Genomic DNA, 14,330 nt, shown 5'->3' with positions numbered 1-14,330 from the left:
CTTGGTGCCTCAGCTGCAGTACACAGTGTTCCCAAAAAAGGATTGATGAGAGGAGGGTATTAAAGAGTGGTTTTATCATTTCTTTTGCTTTGTGCACAGATTCAGCCCCCTCTGCTTTTGAGTATTTACTTAGTTTTCCTTTCAGCTGTTACCTGAGGAAAGAAGATGTGCAAAGGGAAAGGAGCATGCTGAATGTTTTAACTCTACGTTTTATCTGCCTGATTATTTGTTATGCCTCAGGACACTTCACCTCTGAAGGACGCACTGACACCAGCTATTTGTCTAGATTAATGCTCTATATTTCAGTTTGCAAGTAAATATCCAAGCCCAAGATATCTATTTTAAATCCAATTACAAAGTGCAGTTCTCCCTTGATATTCTCACACGTCTTCCATGTATCATTCAGTGCTGCCCTTGGTGATTAAAACATATTTTTAAGGCTGTATATTTAGATGCCTTTTAAAAGGCATACAAATTCGGAAGATGCATGTTTCCATACCAGTTACACTGTGGAAAAAAATGTGTTAGACTGTGCTGCATGGGAGAGGATCACAACTGTTTATTTCAACAAGCCTTAAAGTGAGTAATTTTCTCATGTTTTCTTCACACCAATATTCTACTTGAAAGTCATACCTGGGATAGCCCCAGCTAATTAAAACTTGTCAGAGCAGCATAAAAGATACGGGACTCCCTGACACACCATAGCACTGCATTACCCTTTAGCCATTCTAGCATAGTATCATAGTCATAGTATCAGTCAGGGTTGAAAGGGATCACAAGGATCATCTAGTTCCAACCCCCCTGCCATGGGCAGGGACACCCCACACTACATCAGGCTGGCCAGAGCCTCGTCCAGCCTGGTCTTAAACACCTATAACCCTTTACACCCTTTGCTGTGTATTCTCCACAGTAGCTCTGTCCAATCTTTTACTGTAAGATATAATATCATCTCTACTTTGTTTATGGCAATCAGCATAATCACTTCCACTTGTTTTAATTTTTTTTTTTTTTTAAACAGGAGAATTGCATCCATTAATTTAAACAAAAAGAAACCAGAATGGGTCTCCTGTAAGCAAAAATTCAGCTTCTATATTTGGAATATTCTCATCTTTAGGCTTAAAGTGTTTTTCTTTGAAAAAGCAAAATTTCAGTGCTGGAGAACATACAAGAAATGAAAGTGCATTTGAAAGATTTGAAGGAAGCTTTTTCAATATTTTTATAGCGATTTTGTCCCACATTTTGTGGTGGGAGGTAGCTTGGGAGGGGATGGGGCAGCTTAGGAGGCTAGCTCCCTACCTGCTTCAGGATTCATTCTCCCACAAAATGCTTTTACCAGAAAGTCTGTTTTCAGTAAAAAACAAACCAACGAGTAAACAACAATAACAACAGCAGCAACAATCAGAAATATCAAGAGGCACAAAACATACAGGAATAAACTTCTTAAATTCTTGGAAAATATCTTTGGTTTAGGCTAGAAAAAGCATTGGTGGTGGCAGGTGCTGCACTTTACTTGGGTGGTGGAATCCTGTTGTGCATGTCCGCACCACAAGCAGCCCTGGGTTCCCTGTACTGCTGAAGGAGGAATAGTCTGGGAGATGGGTCAGTTCACCCTAGGGTGAAGGCCAGTCTTTGGGACAATCTTTCCCTGAAATAGGAGCCAGCAGTGTGCCCTTGTGGCCAAGAAGGCCAGTGCTGTTCTGGGGTGTATTAGAAGGGGTGAGGTCAGTAAGTAGAAAGAGGTTCTCCTTCCTTTCTGTCCTGGTGAGGCCACATCTGGAATATTGTGTCCAGTTCTGGGCCCCTCAGTTCAAGAAGCACAGGGAACTGCTTGAGAGAGTCCAGCACAGGGCCATGAAAATGCTTAAGGGAGTGGAACATCTTCCTTACAAGGAGAGACTGAGGGACCTGGTGCTCTTCAGCTTGGAGAGAAGACTGAGGGGTGACTTCATTAATGTTTATAAATATATAAAGGGTGAGTGCTGAGAGGGTGGAGCCAGGCTCTTCTCTGCAATGCCCAATGACAGGACAAGGGGCAATGAGTGGAAGTTGAGGCATAGGAAGTTCCATGGAAACAGGAGAATGAATTATTTCACTGTGAGGGTGACTGGAACAGGCTGCCCAGGGGGCTTGTGGAGTCTCCCTCTCTGGAGATATTCAAGACCTGCCTGGATGCTTTTCTGTGTGACCTTGTATAGGTGCTCCTGCTTTAGCAGCGGGGTTGGACTAGATGATCTCTCGAGGTCCCTTTCAGCCCCTGACATTCTGTGATTCTGTGAGCTAACTCTACAGAGCCAATCTCTACTGAGTTTTAAGAATGAGGACAATTAGCTCATGTGGAAATGCCTGCACTGTAGATAATTGAAGGTGGACAAAGTTATTGTTAAAGAACTATGACAACAAGAAGTGATGCGCACACACTTCCACTGTACAGAGCAAACAAACTCCTACTGTACGTTTTGGAGCTGTTTAGAGCTGATCCCCTTTTCTGCTACAGGAAGCAAAGAGGCCTTATTTTAAGACTCCATGTTGTGCCTTCTTAATTCCCTGTGCTTGTAACCAGTGAGACTCGAGGATGGATATGGTCTAAGAGATTCTCCAGTCCTTGTAACAAGCCTGTTGACCAGGAAAACTGGGTAGGGGGAAGGAGTCCTGGATGCCCTTTCTTTTGGACAAAGTGGGCTGGCAAGTTGCTTCCTGGCTGTACTTACACAGCCCAGCCAGGAAGTTAACTTCACTATTGGCAGCACCAAATGTTCGTAAGTCAGCTGCCAGGCTTCTGGAATCATGAAATTGGGTTAGAATGGAGAGGACTAAAAATAACTATCTGCAAGATTCTTTCTCATTGGCGTCCAAGCTGAGGGAAGGATTTGACTTGTGTTGTCAAATATTTCTTCAGGCTCATATTTTTTAAATGCATGTAAGACTTATGCACAATTATAGGTGTGCTTTCCAGCAGGTGTCTTAGGGCTTGGAATAAATTTGGGGAAGTTTAGAAAACAAGGAGTGTGATGACTGTGATATGCATTGGCTTAGAACAATATCATCTTCCCAAACAGGGAAAATAAGCAGTGTAGTGTGACTTAGGAAAGTCAGCAAATGACAAATGCTTTGCTAGCATGGCCAGTACATTTGAGGAAGGACATAGTGCCCAGCACATTTAACAACTGCTGGAGATGTGAAATTGAAGTTTGGAGGGTTTGCTTATTTAGTCCTGAAGTTTTCCACATAAGTCTCCATCATTTTACTCTTGTGTCTCTGAGAATTAAATTCCAACCTTGCTACACATATGATCATAGATGATTACTGCCCTTCCAATTTGGTTGGAGAGTCTACTGTTGTTTTCAGCCACAAACTTCTAGAGTCTATGGGAACTGGAAAATAATGGTTTCCACTAGTAAGATGATGTCTTGTGGTTTTTGGTATCTTCTTACCATTTTGATCAATGTGTTGTAGTCATGTTTCTGTGTTAAGAAAAAAGACATGAGAACTCATGCTCATAGACTTAACCTAATGCGTGATATAAAATATCAACTGCCTCATTTTCTTGCTAGAGGGCTGCAGTTTAGCTGGCAGAATGGAGAGGAGTTGGCAAATTGGACCACCACCTTTAATGTCACGGATGACGGAGCTGTGAAGAGTGGCAGTGACACAGGCACCAGGTACCAACATTGGAGGGAATGAATACAGAGATATCTCTCTCTTTGTGTGAGCCACACATGTGGGCACAGGCTGTATGGAAAATGAAATGCAGTTTTCTCTGGCTCCTTGGTACTCCCCATGGTACAGAATATGTCAGGGATTCCCAAGTGCCATGCTGCTTTCCACCTTCAAGGCCTTGGGGCCATTTGGGAATATACCTTAAGCATTCAAGCAATATGCAGGCGACTGACTTCTGTGCCTTAGTCTCTTCTATTTCTGCTTCCCACCAATGTTATGGGAGAGTGGAGCTTGGGTGGGAAATATCACAGCATAACACTATCCAGGTATATAGAGCACAATGGAGAAACTGACCTAAGCTTTCTTTGTAACAAAACAGGGACTCTGCAAAAACAGAGTCTAACTGAAGTCTTTCCAGGGCCTACCAGGGAAAAAGTGTTCTCTCAAGAGAATAGCAGAATAGCAGAATATTTCCTTTGTTTACACTATTTTGATAATGTGAGAAGCAATGTTTGACTTATGATACTTATTAATAGTAGGGTGTTTTTGACTGCCATATCTCAAGGGTCATGAGAAACTGTGTGCATAGTCAGGAAGCTAGCTGCAGTTCTGCCTAAGGACCTCCAATTCTCTCACAGCTGGTCTGCATAAATCCAGGTAGAGGTATAGGGCAAATATTTGGGGTATCTTTCTGGAACCTCAGTTGCAGAGGTTAGAATTCCTGAGCTGTGTGTAGTATCAAGTTCAATAAATAGGAGGGAAATTTTAGAAAACCTGTAAGTTAAAGAATAAAAAATAAAGATGCTTACATTTAATATCTATGTATAAATAAAACTCTCTCTGGATGAACTATCTATGTTTTTTAAACACCATCATTGTGCTAACTGTACACCACTACAGCTGTGGGCTGGTAGCATTTCAAAGGCAACCAGAAGTACAAAGTCTGACCTGCCAAAAATCATCCTGTACCAATGAACTGCAGCAGTGCTGCAATTCCTGTTAAGCTCTTCCCTGTCATGCAATACTGTATGAGTACCACTGCCACTTGGCTGGTTTGACTAGATAAGATCCTGTATAAAAAGAACCAACTTAAGCTGCAGATTTTCTCTCAGAGCAAGGGTGAAGTGGTTCTTTCTATGTATGTATGTATGTATGTATGTGTCTGTGCTTCTTTCTGTATCTACTTCTGTTGCCTTTTTTTTAGCATATGCACCTGTACTCTGTACATGCAGTATGCAGTCTTCATTTTAAGCATATGGCATAATAAAAAACCTGTGGCAGAAGCACAGATATGACAAAATCCTTATAGATAGATTCCCCCTTTAGACACCCGTAACAGAGACAATTGAACCGTCACTGGTTGCAGGATGAAGAACCAAAACCTTTGACTGCAAAATCATAGAATGGTAGGAATTGGAAGGGTCCTCCAGAGATCATCGAGTCCAACTCCCCTGCCAGAGCAGGATCACCTAGGGCAGGTCATACTGGAACATGTCCATGTGGCTCTTGAAAGTCTCCAGAGAAGGAGGCTCTACAACCTCTCTGGGCAGTTCCCTCATAGCAAAGAAGTTTTTCTTATGTTGTGGTGGAACTTCCTGGGTTCCAGTTTGTATCCATTGCTCTTTGTCCTATCACAGGACACCACTGAAAAGAGACTGGCCCCTTTTCTTGACACCCACCCCTTAGGTAGTTATAAACACTAGTAGGATCCCCTCTCATTCTTCTCTAGGCCAAACAGCCCCAGGTCTCTCAGCCTTTACTTGTGTAACACTTAGGTGTCTGCTTATGCAAGGTCTCATAGAGCAAACACCAGTCAGCATCTGTGTTTGGCTAACCCCAGCAAGCAGAACTAGTTGCGAGGCACTGCGTAGCAGTACTATTCTCAATCTGTTTGTCTTCTTCAAAGACAAAGTGCTTTGTATACACACAGACTCAAACTGCACAAGTTAGGTATAAATTTCAAAGGTTACTATGTCAATAAAAGATGCAAATTAGAAATATGAAGCTGAAAGATGGAGATTCTGAGTTAGGGATGTCTAGCTGCAACATATGTCATAAGTGTGATACAGTTTTTTATCCATTTGTCTACTGTCTGAAAGCTGAGTATATAGCAAAACAAAAACTGTATAAATGTAGAGGTGGAACTGGAGGTGAGAATGTCTAATGAGTAACTGCAAAACCATGTCATAAATTGTTTACTATTTACCTTTGATCATCTTTCTTACTGTGTTATCACTAGACATCTCCTGAGAGCCTTAATCTGACACCCAACTTCAGGCTGTTGATATAAATTGAAAATAAACCTTCCTCTAATGAATAATTCTTTTCACCAAGTGGAATGCTTGAAGACTGCATTTTACTGACCTGATTTTACTTGTCTGTATTTACAGGTCTCCAAAGAGATGTCTAAAGTGCACAAAACTAATTATATGTCAGCAGATGCACAGTAAATACCTTTCACTGTGTGGCTCTGCACTCTATTGTGTGTTGTCACCTCCTTGTGAAAGGTTGGGTGTTTAAAGTTGTTAATTGAAACAGATACTAATATATCCTTTAGTTATTTATATATGTATTGACATGTTTACCACGTGTGTGGTGTCAACTCCTGGCTTCTATAGCTACTCTTGATCTTTTAATCGTGTAACTTCAATGTACCATGTAACTGTAACAGCATGTTGTTGAGACATTGACAACTCATTTTGAGGAGTGGTTTATTAAATGAAAATTAAGAACTTCCAAAGCAAAGGCACAGTAAGAGACTAAGTTCATTGCGGTTGCAAGACAGCCAAACTTCACAGAGTAGTGGCTGTATCAAAACCAATGAATAGTGAAGATTAAACATTGCTTGTAAAGGTTCAAGTAGGACAGAAGTGCAGAATGTCATGTTACCTAATTTCAATTAACACTGATTCAGACTTTAACAAATGTGGGAAGTTAAAAGAGTAGCTTGCAACTGGGATGTTTTTTGCTGTCCAGGGGAGTTCATTACACAGTTTCAGAGTAACCAAGCTAACCAAGGCTTTTAATCCCAGTGCCAGACATTTCTTCAGATGTTGTAGAAGAACCAGTCCATGGAGATAAAATCTAGTACCATGACTTCAGCTCAATATGTGGCACAACTGAGGGTGTGGATCATGTTTGTGGCATCTAATATTGTTGTGGGTAGATGCCTGACAGGGGTCTCTATTTGCTGTGGGCTTTTGGGGCAAAAAAAAGCTTAATTACAATGCATATTGCATTGCTGCAGATCTTCCAGGGAGTACAGAAGTTGCAAATACTTTCAAGGAGCAAAAGTGAAACACTTTAACAACTCCCTAAAGCCACACGCATTTGTGTTTCCAACCAAAAGAGGACTAGATGGGCTTCAGTCTCTTCGAAACACCTACTCAGATGCAGTGTAAAATGCTGGGGGTTTTTTGATACTTCTGTATCAGCCATTGCCCTGATTTCTACCTTTTGCTTTTCATCTTGTGCTAAGTATTACAAACCTTACAGCATCCTTGTGGGCAATCAGGTAAAAGATTCTATCTGCTGCTGGTTATAAATAGTATGTGCAAATACTTCTGGAGCTCAGATTTCTCTCTTCTCCTTCTAATATGCTTTGCAACTTACAAAGATTGTAATTCTTAATGCTTAAAGCATTTTCTTTGCCAAGAAGGTGCCTTAATGATGCAATGATCTATCTGCTCTGTCAGTTGGGTTATGGTGTTCTGTGGCACCTTTAGTCTGTCTGAACCGAAGGTAAGGTTCATTGTAGGACTTAGGTGGTTAGACCACAAAATCACTTCATGGGTGAGAGAAGATGTGATTTTTGTACTTGTGGGCCTGTCAGTTTGTACATTGAGTTCTCCAGTATGACAAATCTGGAGCTTTGTCCCCAGTGGATACAAAACAGAGAGTGTGATCAGATGGATTCATCAAATACACATTTTACAATAATGAATCTATGGGCTTGAGCCATCAGACCTCATTGGCCAGGCAGCAGCTGAGGATGTTCCTTAAGTCAGAATGCTGAACTGCTCATACAAAGATAGAAAAATCCTAAGCACCACAAGGAAAAGAAAACCATTGCTTGCAATGATAAACTAGAATGTGGGGTTTGAGATGTTATTGATGTACAAATGTTGTCATGCATTGTTTTGTGCCTCCCAGGTGGTCATATGGGTAACAACATCAGCAGCTTATTTAAAATAGAGTGATGGGAACAGGCTTGATTAAAACAGCCAAACAGCACTTCATTAAAAATGCAGGAGTTCTGAAATGACCTTGGTGCAATAAGACTTCCTGCAGGATGTAGCTTGGACCTCGTTCTGTCATTTAGGGCTATTTCTACTTTAGCTCCTGCTGCTATACTCACAGCTGTCGCAGTAGAGCTGTATTGGGTACTATGTTAGACTGGAATTTTAGAGAGGCTTGGGTCCCAGATAAGTGGACAGATGAGAAGGGAGCTATGTGGCATTGGCAGGAGTGCGTATCTTGGCAATTCACACTCTTATTGGGCAACAGAGCTAAGCAATCCCAAATGATCCGTGTGCTGAGACATGAAGACAGGCGATCAGAATTAGAGTGACAGTGAGCAGCCAGTGCCAGGTTGCCCAGGAGCTTTCATAGTTGTGATGAAAAACACATCCTCAGGATATCACAGCTATCATCTTAACTGTACAGATGTGTAAGCTGTCTGTGAAATCATGAGACCAGATCAAATAGGGAATCAGAAGAGGGGCACCTGTCAGGTATTGCAGATGGATGTGCATGCTTTTCTAAGACACAGAGAGCTACTGATGAACTGCTTTTAATGATCAGTAATACAAAAGCCACTGTGGAAGATCAAATGTACATATTTAGGGCAGATTCATGGAAGCACTTTTGTTCTTTCTAATTTGGAGGATAGGCAGGAGATACTGGAAAATTGCCCTTGTCTTAATGGATGGACACCGTCCCTCACAGCAAACTCCTGGCCAAGCTGTCAGCCCCTGGCTTGGACAGCAGCACTCTGAGTTGGATTAGAAACTGGCTGGAGGCTGAGCCCAGAGAGTGGTGGTGAATGGTGCCACATCCAGCTGGCAGCCAGGCACTAGTGGTGTGCCCCAGAGATCAGTGCTGAGCCCCATCCTGTTCAGTGTCTTTATTGATGATCTGGATGAGGACATTGAGTCAGTCATCAGTAAATTTGCAGATGACAGCAAGCTGGGGGCAGGAGCTGATCTGCTGGAGAGTAGAGAGGCTCTGCAGAGGGACCTTGACAGGATGGACAGATGGGCAGAGTCCAACATGATGGCATTCAACAAGTCCAAGTGCCAGGTGCTGCACTTTGGCCACAACAACCCCAGGCAGTGCTACAGGCTGGGGTCAGAGTGGCTGGAGAGCAGCCAGGCAGAGAGGGACCTGGGAGTGCTGGTTGACCGCCTAAACATGACCCTGCAGTGTACCCAGGTGGCCAAGAAGGCCAATGGCATCCTGGCCTGCATCAGGAACGGTGTGGTCAGCAGGAGCAGGGAAGTCATTGTGCCCTGTACTCAGCACTGGTTAGGCCACACCTTGAGTCCTGTGTCCAGTTCTGGGCTCCTCAATTTAAGAAGGACATTGAGACACTTGAAGGTGTCCAGAGAAGGGCAACAAAGCTGGGGAGAGGCCTTGAGCACAGCCCTATGAGGAGAGGCTGAGGGAGCTGGGGTTGCTTAGCCTGGAGAAGAGGAGGCTCAGGGCAGACCTTCTTGCTCTCTACAACTCCCTGAAGGGAGGTTGTAGCCAGGTGGGGGTTGGCCTCTTCTCCCAGGCACCCAGCACCTGAACAAGAGGACACAGTCTCAAGCTGTGCCAGGGGAAGTTTAGGCTGAATGTGAGGAGAAAGTTCTTCCCAGAGAGAGTTGTTAGCCATTGGAATGTGCTGCCCAGGGCGGTGGTGGAGTCACCATCCCTGGAGGTGTTCAAGAGGGGATTGGATGTGGCACTTGGAGCCGTGGTTTAGCAGTCATGAGGTGTTGGGTGACAGGTTGGACTTGATGATCTCTGAGGTCTTTTCCAACCTTATTGATTCTATGATTCTATGATTTCTGATGCTATATATTATCAAAGGGCAGAAATCTTGTGATACAAGTCTTCATGAAACAAATCTAGGCAAACATCTCTCTATGTGCTAGGTGCATGGTCAAGAGGTTCATGAGTTAATAGCTTTTAAACTCACCTACATGAATCTCTTGGAAAGAATGAGTTCCAGTCCCTCATTCATGTTTGATTACTCTTTGTTTTTCTAGAAAGGAACCCAGCCTTGAACTAAAGAAACCATTTCTATCTTTAGCTTTGAGGCATCAGATACTATTTTTCCTTGCTATACTGTATTGGAATGTTTCCTGCCACTAGTAATTGCTTCCTGGTACAATGGCTGCTTACGCAGTCACCATATGCTTAGATAAAGATTCATCAATCTCTTAAACTTTTTAGAACCCACATAGTTTCTGCTGGTCCTTTTGTAGCATCCCATGTCCCTGGAGATGAAATATCAGGAGTGGATGTATTAATGCAGAAGACCTATCACAGTATCACCAAGGTTGGAAGAGACCTCAAAGATCATCAAGTCCAACCTGTCACCCAACACCTCATGATTAAATCATGGCACCAAGTGCCACGTCCAATCCCCTCTTGAACACCTTCAGGGATGGGGACTCCACGACCTCCCTGGGCAGCACATTCCAATGGCTAACAATTCTCTCTGGGAAGAACTTTCTCCTCACCTTGAGCCTAAACCTCCTCTGGCACAGCTTGAGACTGTGTCCTCTTGTTCTGGTGCTGGTTGCCTGGGAGAAGAGACCAACCCCTTCCTGCCTACAACCTCCCTTCAGGTAGTTGTAGAGAGCAATGAGGTCTCTCTTCTTCTCCAGGCTAAGCAACCCCATCTCCCTCAGCCTCTCCTCACAGGGCTGTCCTCAAGGCCTCTCCCCAGCCTTGTTGCCCTTCTCTGGACACCTTCAAGTGTTCAGCATTATTTATGCAAAGATACATGGCCATCCTCTCTTGCTTATATTTTCATTCTTTCATGTTACACATTTTATAGTGACATATTTTATTCCTAGCTACAGCCACATACTGAAAGTTAGACATCTGCTGTGCCTAGCAGCATTAGAAATGAAGATGGTAAAAGATTTAAACCAACTAATGCAAGTGGCATTGGCAACAGCCAGTGATAGCCAAGAGTAAACATGTTTTTTATGTGTTTGTTGTGCCCAAGGAGAAGGTAGTCAATTTGTTTCACCAACCTATGTAATAGAAGACTATTGTTTCTCCAGCCTCCCACTTCATGCCTGCAGCACCTTCTCATTCAGTTCAGTCTTTAAAGCACCATACTTTAAAGTCTACAAGTCAACTCAGGCTCTCAAATAGCAGGAACAACACTTGCAGTTTTGTGCCACAGCCCTAGCAAAGCATAAAGTAATCTAAAGACATCGAATATTTCTGCTTCACTTGCCAGTTCTAACAGCAGGGAAATCTCATTTAACATCACCATATCCACAGGTGTTTTCTTTAGCAAGGTGTAGTGTGAAAGGTTGTTAGGGTTTCCGTGAGCTTCAGCAGGTGCTCTTGTGCTTGGTGGTAATTGTGTAGTCTGAGCAGCGCCTGGGAGAGCAGAGCCCAAGGTCACTCCTGAGCCAGGAGAAGAGGAGACTCAGGGGAGACCTTCTTGCTCTCTACAACTACCTGAAGAGAGGTGGTAGGCAGGCAGAGGTTGGTCTCTTCTCTCAGGCAACCAGCACCAGAACAAGAGGACACAGTCTCAAGCTGTGCCAGGGGAGGTTTAGGCTGGTGGTTCGGAGGAAGTTGTCTACAGAGAGAGTGATTGCCCATTGGAATGTGCTGCCCAGGGAGGTGGTGGAGTCACCATCACTGGAGGTGTTCAGGAGGAGACTGGACTGGGTGCTTGGTGCCATGGTTTAGTTGATTAGGTGGTGTTGGATGATGGGTTAGACATGATGATCTTGAAGGTCTCTTCCAACCTGGTTAATTCTAGTCTATTCTAGTCTATTCTAGTCTATTCTATTCTAGGGACTTCCCTGTCAATCAGTCTCTACATCAGCTTCTTTATCTGCCAAATGGGGATCATGCCTTTCAAATGGGATCAAAGTAATCTTAGTAGAATGTGCTATGCAAGGTGGTAGGATGCAGTCTTTGAGGGGAAAAACATCCTCTCTTGTTGTCAGGCCCTTAAACCTTTTGAACAAATCTTGGAATTTGTGATGCTGTCTCACAGGAATGTTAATAAAAGTGAAGGCCAGCAGGAGCTGGTGGTTCATTCACTGTGGGCTGTCTGATGAAGTCAACACCTAGCTTGCTCTGCTCTGGGTGTTTCCAGAGCCCCTGTAGTCATGATATGCTCTGACTCAGCAGTATTTTTGCCACGAGGGTCTGAAGATCCCACATTGGCATTGTGAGATGAAAATGAGTGCCTGTGTGCTTTGTGGAGTGTGCTCTGACACACTCACAAAGTTCCAGAGTAGGTAAGGTGAATCTTGACCTGAGGCTGGCCTCGGATCTGCCCGTACTGATGGGTGCAGGCACTGCTAATTGGACAGTTCGTTGAATAACTATTTAGCCTGCAGGGCTGGGTTCATTTGTTCTCATTTCTTAGTAACTGGATAATGTATATTTTTGGAAAGATCTTTGTTTTTCCTGCAGGGTAGGTGGAATCCTTCCTGCAATACTCTGCTCTCGCGCAGTGTAAGTGCTGCAGCCTCACTGCAAACAGTGAAGAGCCAGCACTGCAGGAATGAGTGAAGTGAAATGAAATGGAAGGCAGCCTGTGCAGGAAAAAAAATGTTCTTCTTTAAAAGATGCCTGACAATTACACTCAATTAGATCTTAAAACATTTGTTCAATATATCAGACAAATTAGGGCCTCAATCCAAGTGCCAGGGATTGAAGTCTCAGGCTTTTTAACTCATGTAGCACTATCAAGAAAACCTTAGTTTTGATCAAAGCAGGAGCAGCCTAACTGCAGATGATCAAAGACCCTATGAGTTAACTGGTGGACTGGGATACCAAATTATCTAAGTGAGCTCAGTAAGCTGCTCAGCTGGAAGTGAGGTTGCAATAGCAAGCATGAAGGCTGGAAAAGAAGAAAGACTTGGTTAGTGAAAAATGGAAAATTGGAGTGAATAGCATCTCATTTCTGGGTATTGAAAAGGGCCATAAAAAAGGCTACTTCTGAGCAGTTGCAGCTTGTGTGGCTTTCAGATACAGGATTTGATCCTGGATAAATGTTGTAGATTTGAGAGCTACAAATGACCTGAATGGTCACAGAGCAGTGAGCCACATGCAGTTTGTGGTACCCTGGAAAAACACAAACCCACATTTGTTGTGATTCAGTTGTTGTTCTGTTCCCTATTGTAAAGAATCATGAATTCTTGTGTGTATTTTCCCCTCGACTTGTGACCTTTGAAGGTCAGCAGGGGAAGCAAAGGCAATGCAGGGAGAGGACACTCTGGCAGTGACATTTCAACTCTGTTTTATGTATATAAAACATGACTTGCAAAGGTGAAGCACAGCCCTTTTCTGTAGCAAAGGAGCAGCTTTGTCAGGTTTGTTACTTGTCACTAACCCAGAGAATAAATCAAAACAAACTGCACTACATCTTTGCTTCTTAGCTGGATATCAGACTGAGAAAGATGATGGGGAGGACAGTTTCCATTTGTGCTAATTAAGCCTTCTGACAGGCAAATGTATCTTCGTTTACAGGGAACTACATGGTTTAGAGTGGGAGTTAATAGGCAGAAGCAGCACTCAGAGCCCAGGGAGTGGGCGAGACTGATGCTTCCTCTGGGAGAGCACGAGGGACTGGTCTCCAAACACTCCCAGTAGGACCCGACCCTGCTGAGCGGAGGAGCTGAGTTTAAAGGACATCTGTGGGGGTTGAGGGAACCCATGTGCCTTATGCTAGAGCCCAGTGTTGTGCACAATCTGTATTCTGGGAAAGTACAGCTTGGAACGCTTCTGTGGGAAGAGGTTGGCCGGTGCTTTGGGGAGCTGCCTCTGCTAATTTGCTTCGATGTCTGTAGCAGGAGGGGGATTACTGTGAAGCCAATAAATAGCATGAACATGCCTGGGAGAAAGAAAGGAAACTGGTTCTTTTTTCAGGTTTTTTTTCAGTCTATTGACCAGAGACTGTCTTACAAATGCTTTAATTCTGTGGTAGCATCATTAATATTTGCAATCAAAGTGCCGCAGCATTGGTGACATTACACTAAGGAGGCATAGTGCATGACTGTCTGCTTCAAATGTATTTCAGGTCTTATGAATGACTACCCAGATGATGAATATTCAGTGGCTCAGGCACACTGAGATGGTTTCAGTCAAGCTCACCTCATATCCCAGCAGCATCTTCTCCCTGCTTGGTGCAGAAGTGACACTGCTGGCAGTGTCCCTTGCCTTCACTGCAGGAGGCACGTGTCTCATCAGCAGTGTGTCATCCATCCTGTTTCACAGGTTCTTCCTCTGCACTTCCAGAAGGTGTCAAATGGTGAATTCAACACTCACACTGACTCTGCTGGCAAAGCTATTGTAAGAGTCAGATATGTGCAGGACAGTCATGTGCTTTCTGAAGCTGTCTGTTAATGCAGTAACTGCTGCAAATACAGTGCTACCTTGTGGATTTCCTTTCAGATCTACAAGTATTTTATTTTTCA

General features: G+C 43.5%; 1 protein-coding gene across 3 annotated transcripts in view; it reads left to right on the top strand.

The window, feature by feature from the left end:
- Positions 1 to 14,330, top strand: part of ST8SIA5 (ST8 alpha-N-acetyl-neuraminide alpha-2,8-sialyltransferase 5) — a 106,192-nt gene that overhangs the window by 63,808 nt on the left and 28,054 nt on the right. For 2 of the 3 annotated variants that reach the window (XM_054178415.1, XM_054178416.1), the window contains exon 3: positions 3,552 to 3,659. The exons of the other annotated variant lie outside the window; for it this stretch is intronic. In XM_054178415.1, the coding sequence (XP_054034390.1) occupies positions 3,552 to 3,659 (108 nt within the window). The remainder of the gene's footprint in view (positions 1 to 3,551; positions 3,660 to 14,330) is intronic. 3 annotated transcript variants of the gene reach the window in all.

This window comes from Dryobates pubescens, chromosome Z (genome assembly GCF_014839835.1).
Source record: "Dryobates pubescens isolate bDryPub1 chromosome Z, bDryPub1.pri, whole genome shotgun sequence".
Lineage (NCBI taxonomy): Eukaryota > Metazoa > Chordata > Aves > Piciformes > Picidae > Dryobates > Dryobates pubescens.
The sequence above is the reverse complement of the archived record's forward strand: the minus strand, read 5'-3'. Positions and strand labels throughout refer to the sequence as shown.